Raw genomic sequence first — 7,007 nt, 5'->3', positions numbered from 1 at the left:
AACTATTACTTATGTTACTATATATATATATATATATATATATATATATATAAATGTATATGTATATATATATATTCTTTTTCCCTTTTTTTAGACATGTGCTTTATCCATCGTGAAGTATATACATGTTTTGTCTGATACTTCTGTAGAGCATGCCAAAATGATCCTAATCATTAAATTTGTTTTTCTTTCTCTGATTTTTACCCTTGTGCATCTCTAACCCTCTCTTATTTTGATCACTTTTGAACATTTTCAAGTCCGAGAATTTTTTTTTTCATGCTTAGAGCTTACTAGCCTATTGCTAATGAAGTGTAAAAATGGGGAAATATTTGTAACCTACTTTATTTTACTTTTTTTTGGGGGGGGGGGTTCAGCTGGGCTGTCAAATTGGACCATCGAGTTTGTTTGCAACTAAAACAAAAAGAAGAAAAAGTATTAGGTAATAACAAATACGAAAATCATTTAGTTAAAGAATATTTCTGAAATGATTTGTGATGCTTAATGTGTACTTAAATATATACACTCAGCAAAAAACAAAGCAAAAGAAAGACCAAAATGTAACATTTTTTCGAGTTCATGATTTATTGCTTTTTCTCTCATTTCACTTGAGTTTTGAAGTGACAGAAAATTCTTCATTTTCCTCCATCATCTTTACCTTTCATTGTTATTTTGGGCTTCAACGATATTACAATGTAATGAGACCACAGGTATATCTTTGCAATTGAATTCATGCTTTGTAGTGTGATAAATTTGTCTTTTGTTCTAATATGTTGTATCAGTAGAAAGCATTTACGTATGAATAACAACTTGTTCATGTTTATATAATACATTAACATTTAGCCAAAAATTCTATGCTTTTTTTCTGAGTGTACTTCCACCTACTTTTGTGATTTTTCAGCTGGGCTGTCACATGGGACAACCTAGTTTGTTTGCAAATAAAATACGAAAACAACATAAAGGAAAATGTACTATAGTAAGTAATAGGAACCAGGAAAGTCACTCAGATGAAAAATAATTTCTGAAAAGATCAAATCAAAACAAACTTACTAGGAAGTTAGGGGGCTGATTTCACTTCTTTCTGGTTGCTTTTGGCACAGTCTCTACTACCTTCTTCTTTGCCTTCTGGGACCGGAAATTCCTTAGATTTACCTGTTCTTCATCACTAGACGAAAGGTGTGCCTGTGATGGGGATATTTGCATGGGGGCCTCGCCTCCCTTCTTGCTCATTTTGCGTTTCATTGGCATGAAGTGTCGACATTTTTGTGTCTGGATCACAAAATTTCCGCATCGGTTCCGGACACTGGCATATATAGATCCGCATCGGCTCCGCGCTGTCCTAAAACATTCCTGGTGTCTTCCGCTTTCATTCGGGAAGCTTCCCCACACCGTGGGATTCTTTCCGGAGCGTGTGCGGAAGGAGCGGAAGGGTTCCGGACAAGCGGGACATCCTCAGGACAACGTCAGGACAAGTCGCCGAAGGTGTCAGGAAGTTCATTTCCGCGTCCAAATTTTGGTCTCGATCAAAATTTGGACGCGGAAATTTTTCTCTCTCCCGAAGGTGCGGAAACGCCCGGACATGTTTAGGACAGTGAGCGGACACGTTCAGGAACGCGCGGACAGGTTCCCGAAGGAGTGCGGAATACCAAATTTGCATTCCGGGGCTTGTCCGCGTCTTGTCCGCGCCCTAGTGGACGCCTGGTCTTACGTCGCATTGGCAGGGGAGGCACTTGGCTCGAAGTTCCTCATTTACCTCCCTTTTTGGACATACGTTAATGCAACATGCTATGTTTGCCTTGCCTGTTTTAATGCTGCGATGGACCTCAAGAAGAATATGACGAAGGCAGCACATGAAGGTACAGTGGTGTATGGGTGGAGTTGAAATGGGCAAGGGAGAGGGGTTGAAGCTAACACAAAAACCAACGACAGAGGTTTAAAAATCCCTTTACCATAATCTAATATATTCTACACTATTGATGCTTGCTTTTTTTTCCTCAAATTTCATCTATGACGGGATAGAAGCTTGCTTGAATTTTGAATCTTATTTATTAATATCATGAAATCGTAAAATTGTGCTGATCCTTTTAACAGTTGCAAAAAAACAAACAAACTGGAAAATCCAACTTCGTTTTCTGTTAAAATCAAGCAATCACTGTTGAGCGGCTCTAACCATCCATTAACTCTCGTATTGTTATAGTCTACTATTTTTATCTTTTATCTTCACACCACGTAACCATTTTTTTTCTCTCTCTCTCTTCCTGGATGACAGCGACTAAGTGTATCATTAATAGCGATTGCCCAGGGTGTTTGTTTCGGGTTAGCTAGGTATGTATGTCAATATGTATGAACGTATATCAATGGTAATTTGTTGAATTACGTGTAGGGGGGGGGGGGGATGCACCCTACAAGCACTGCTTTCTAGTATTCCTCCCCATTTCCAGCATTTCCATTAATATTCTGTAAGCTTTTATTATGTTATGTATTGTTATTTATAATTTACGTATTCAATTTCTGTAAAATATTTATATGTTTTTGTTGGAAATGAAGACAAAACAAACGAATGAATGAATGAATGAATGAATGAATGAATTGCTGAACGATTTGATTTTATATCATTTTTAAATATATATCTTGTGTTTACGTTATCTGCCAGCACCTGGAACTACAGATTCCACTGAATGAAAAAGACAGATTGGATGACGACACAAAAAAGGAAATGCATTTCTTCAAACAAGCTGATAATTTTTGAGAAAACCCAAAAATCTTATCCAACTCTCTAACAAAGTGGCAAGCGCATAAGATAGGGTTATTGAACACTATTGTTCTCTCTCTCTCTCTCTCTCTCTCTCTCTCTCTCTCTCTATCTCTGAACATAATCATCTTTCGTTGTTTTTTCAGACATATTTCGATACCAGATTCAGTGGTTTCTCTTTAACCTTACCGCCGCTCCTTCCATCATCTCAACTACTTTCGACTGGGGGGCCCTGAACTTTTTCATATCGGACAAGGTACCGTTTTTTCTTTACGTCAGTTTTCAACCACTTCCAGCAGTTGTCTGTCTCATCGAAATCTTCCTCACCCTGATCGTCGTCCGCTTCGTACACGCGGTCTACCCGTTCTTCTACGGGATTACCTACGTGCTCTTCATCGTCACCTATTGGGCTACTGGGGGAACAGACCCGTTCGGAAACCGTACCACTTCTTATATTCTCGATTTCGAAGACCACCCCGGCATCGCGGCCGGAACCCTGGTCGGCGCTACTTTGTCAACGCTGGTGATTCAAGCAATCTTAAAGGGATTGTACGCCATCCGTGTCCGATGTATGGATAGGAGAACACAAGCCGTGCCTCTTACAGATGAGGTGCTAGCTGTCGAGCTCGAAGCACCGACCAGGCACCAGTAGTTTTCAAGGTATAGGATTGTGTACACACTGCTCAAGTCTTCAAACGGAACTTTACTCCAACATATGTATATATGCGGACATACTGAAAGAAAAAAAAATCCAAAAACAAAAACACATCATCGTAGGTGCGGAAAATTATTTGAGATTATTGGTGAAATTCATGAGCTTGTGTCGCTGTGTATAAAGAATATAAGAAGTCATGATGTCAGAGCAATGAAATGATTTGAAGAAAATGCACAGTGAATTCTAAATTTCCCCTTTTCCGGGATAATATAGAGCAGCACTTGACTTTTCTTCTTCATAAGGCAGGGAAAATTAGATATTCACCATCACTTCATGATCTATTTATGGCAGTCATAAAGTCTAGATATCGTGTACTTCACTCAAAATAAAAGGAGGAGATTTCTATTCATAGTGACATCACATATTGTTGGAGCTTCACGAGAAGGAATATACAGGCACATTAGGCACTGTATAAGCCTATAGACAAGCATAGCACAAACTCACGCTTTATTAGCCTTCATTGATAAAGTAGCTCACGCGTTAGATGATGCTTCCCACACTATCGGTGCTTCTCTCGATTTTTCGAAGGCTTTTGGTACCATTGACCATTATATTTTTCTTTATAAGTGTCATGCACCAACAGAACACCCGTCAGCACCGACATAACATCTGTCATACACCGACAAAACATTCTTGGATCAGCACCGAATGAATACAGCTGTTCACGCCATGTTTGCCAACTCCAACTCTCCTGTCCCGAATGGACACTTTTATTCCACCCCACCCTGGTATCACCAAGGAGGTAGTTACACACTGCTGTTCTCCATTACATAAGTTAAGCCATTACGGCATCCGTGGGAGTGCTTTAGAGTGGTTTAAAGACTACCTCACAAACAGAAAACAATTTGTTTACATAAATGGTTGTGAGTATGACGTCAACTATTTGCGGTGTCCTCCAGGGTGTCTTCTTGACCCACTTGTATTCATCTTGTATATATCAACGATCTTCAAAATTCGTCACAGATTCTTCACTTTATTTGTTTTGCTGATGACACAAATTTATTTCTGTCTCACCGCAATCCCAATACGCTTGTAAGTATGATGGATAATGAATTGAAATCTGTTCAGTTCTGGATTTCCGCCAACAAGTTATCATTAAATGGTGACAAAACACATCATATGTTATTTAGCGATTCTCTGCAAGTTATTCCTGATGAGGTTAAGATCAATAACATCAATTTAGCCCGAGTAGACAGTACTAAGTTTTTATCGATAGCGACCTCTCCTGGAAAACTCACTTTATTTTTTTAAGCGAAATTTTGTCACAAAATACAGGAATCCTAAAGAAACTGAATATTTTTTTTTTTTTTTGCCCAACCATATTTTGCAGATTAAACAACCATGATTTCCCCATATCTGAACTATGACATTTTTGCGTGGGGTAAAGCATCTAAACACTTGCTGGATTCGCTTTTTCTTCTTTAAAAGCGAGCGATCAGAATTATCAACCATGCCGGGTATTTATCTCACACAAACGCCTTATTCCAGAAAAATGGAATTTTGAAACTGATAGATTTGTTTGATTATTACTTAGGTATTTTCATGTATAAATTTTCCTTAAAAGATCTTCCTGGTGTTTTTTTTTTTTCTTTTTTACAGATGTTCATAAGAAACGATTCTGTCCACCACTATCCAACTAGCCAAAGTGACGCTTATCACCTTCCACGCACCAGAACAATTTTCGCTAAAAACACAATTATGTATACAGGGCAAAAATATGGGAATGATCTCCCAACAGAAGTTACAAGCTGTTTGTCATTATCATCCTTTAAGCGTAAACTCAGACAGCATGTATTGAATAGTTACAATACACAAGTGCACTAACATTCCTTTTTATCATGCTCATGGAAGTTTTGCTATACTGCTCGGTTGTTGCCATTTGAACAGACTTATGCATATACATGTAGTTGCATGCCCTCTCAAATTCCTGTCCATCGGTGTTTTCCTTCCATTTCTAGTATAAGACCTTCTGTCGCTTCACATACCGTCATAGTTTCCCCTTCTTTCTTTCTTTTCACATGCGGCATTGCAAGTGGTGGTCTTCCATTTTCCGACTCTTTCCCCGTGTATTTTCAATGGAAACCGGAATGTCAAAACCATAAAATTTTGTCGTATTCACATTATCACTCCCCTGTCAAAATTGCTATTAGGGCAACTGCTAGTGTGCAGCATGTGGTTACTTGTTCTCATTTTATATGTGAGAAGAATCTTCTGTACCCCCGAGTATTAATAGTCATTCTCTTTTGTATATTCTTTAGTTTGGTCTTTAGTTGTACCCGTGCTCCTCATTCTATTCTCCACACTAGGCTTTTGTTGGGACCTACACTCAACAACTTTTGCTTTTTAGTAGGTTCCATCGTATTTCTCTTAAGCATTCTTTTACTTTGATTGAAAATGACACATCGACCGCTATGTACTATGCTTGTATTTCTTTTTGTATATATGTTACATATATATGTTACACTGGCACGATAAGTGAATAAACCACTTCAATAGCAACATGAAAACATTTGATTACATCGATACACATGAGATAAGACAAGAACACTTCATGCTTTTATTGCCCGAAATACCTTACTCCTAAACAAAGTGTTCAATTGAAGCGATGGGTTATCACAGGTCCATCTCTCGCAAAATTGAATCACCCTTCGCAAATTTGGAGCGCTTTCTACGAAGGCAAATGCATTCTATGGACTGGTGCAGAAAAAAGAGACCGTCTGTAATCGGCCTTTGAACTTCTCTATTATGCTCATAATCCCCGACTTTTCTACGAGCGCGTCCAGGAATGTCTTTGTATCAACATCCTGTCTATTCAATGAGGTACAATGTAACCTGATACTCTGGCCACCTGGTCTATTCAAAGTGTTCTTGATAAAAACATTCGCATACGTTAGGCTGTGTTTCACCATGATGAATATATAGGACCCCATAAAGGCAATAACCATCGGCTCTTGCGTTGCATGGATGTTATACAGAATATCCTCTATTTGGTTTGTTGGCCAAGTAGATTATTTGAACGATCTTTAAATGACATAATCAGACTGTCATTCATAAGTATGAGAGAAAGGAAAAAAAAAAAACTTCAAGCAGCATCGAAGTTGAGTTTCGCAGACCAATCTTTCATTTGAGTTTATTTCTCGGTTTTGTTTCAGCAATTATCCCTTTCATAATGTTGACAAGAGCCTGATGGGATTTTCAATATTCAAATAAATCATTGCATCTTTCTTGCTTTCTTTGACAGCTTATGATAACTAAATCTGAAAAAATCCATGCTATTGCGGTACCTGCCATCCACACAGAAGTTTCTCTTTTTTTGTATAAGATGTTTGCTTTCTGGAATTATCCATTATGTCTGCCTACAGATATGACTTAAGATTTCCATGGGATAAATAAAAGAGATCAACGAGCACATTGTGATTCAACAGTAGGGGGTTAAATGCTGCCAATTTTATGTACAATGTTATAATTGACTTAAACTCTACTGCCAAGAAGTATTGCTCATTACGAATCACATGAAATAAGATTTCACATAGTGATAAGACA

General features: G+C 38.1%; 1 protein-coding gene across 1 annotated transcript; it reads left to right on the top strand.

The window, feature by feature from the left end:
- The first annotated feature begins 1,813 nt into the window (after positions 1-1,813).
- On the top strand, positions 1,814-3,401 carry LOC139719571 (uncharacterized). The gene is made up of 2 exons (XM_071630983.1): positions 1,814-1,853; positions 3,049-3,401. The coding sequence occupies exons 1-2, from the start codon at positions 1,814-1,816 to the stop codon at positions 3,399-3,401; spliced, it is 393 nt and encodes a 130-aa protein (XP_071487084.1).
- The last annotated feature ends 3,606 nt before the right edge of the window (positions 3,402-7,007 follow it).

This window comes from Diadema antillarum, unplaced genomic scaffold, assembly GCF_040938485.1.
Source record: "Diadema antillarum isolate AM-2024a unplaced genomic scaffold, OU_Dant_1.0 scf00000112, whole genome shotgun sequence".
Taxonomy (NCBI): domain Eukaryota; kingdom Metazoa; phylum Echinodermata; class Echinoidea; order Diadematoida; family Diadematidae; genus Diadema; species Diadema antillarum.
The sequence above is the reverse complement of the archived record's forward strand: the minus strand, read 5'-3'. Positions and strand labels throughout refer to the sequence as shown.

Bases quoted from the DNA above. Each gene is read 5' to 3' on its own strand.
- LOC139719571 (XM_071630983.1), top strand. From the start codon at position 1,814: ATGGACCTCAAGAAGAATATGACGAAGGCAGCACATGAAG. The intron at 1,854-3,048 runs GTACAGTGGTGT...CACTTCCAGCAG, and splicing joins GACGAAGGCAGCACATGAAG to TTGTCTGTCTCATCGAAATC.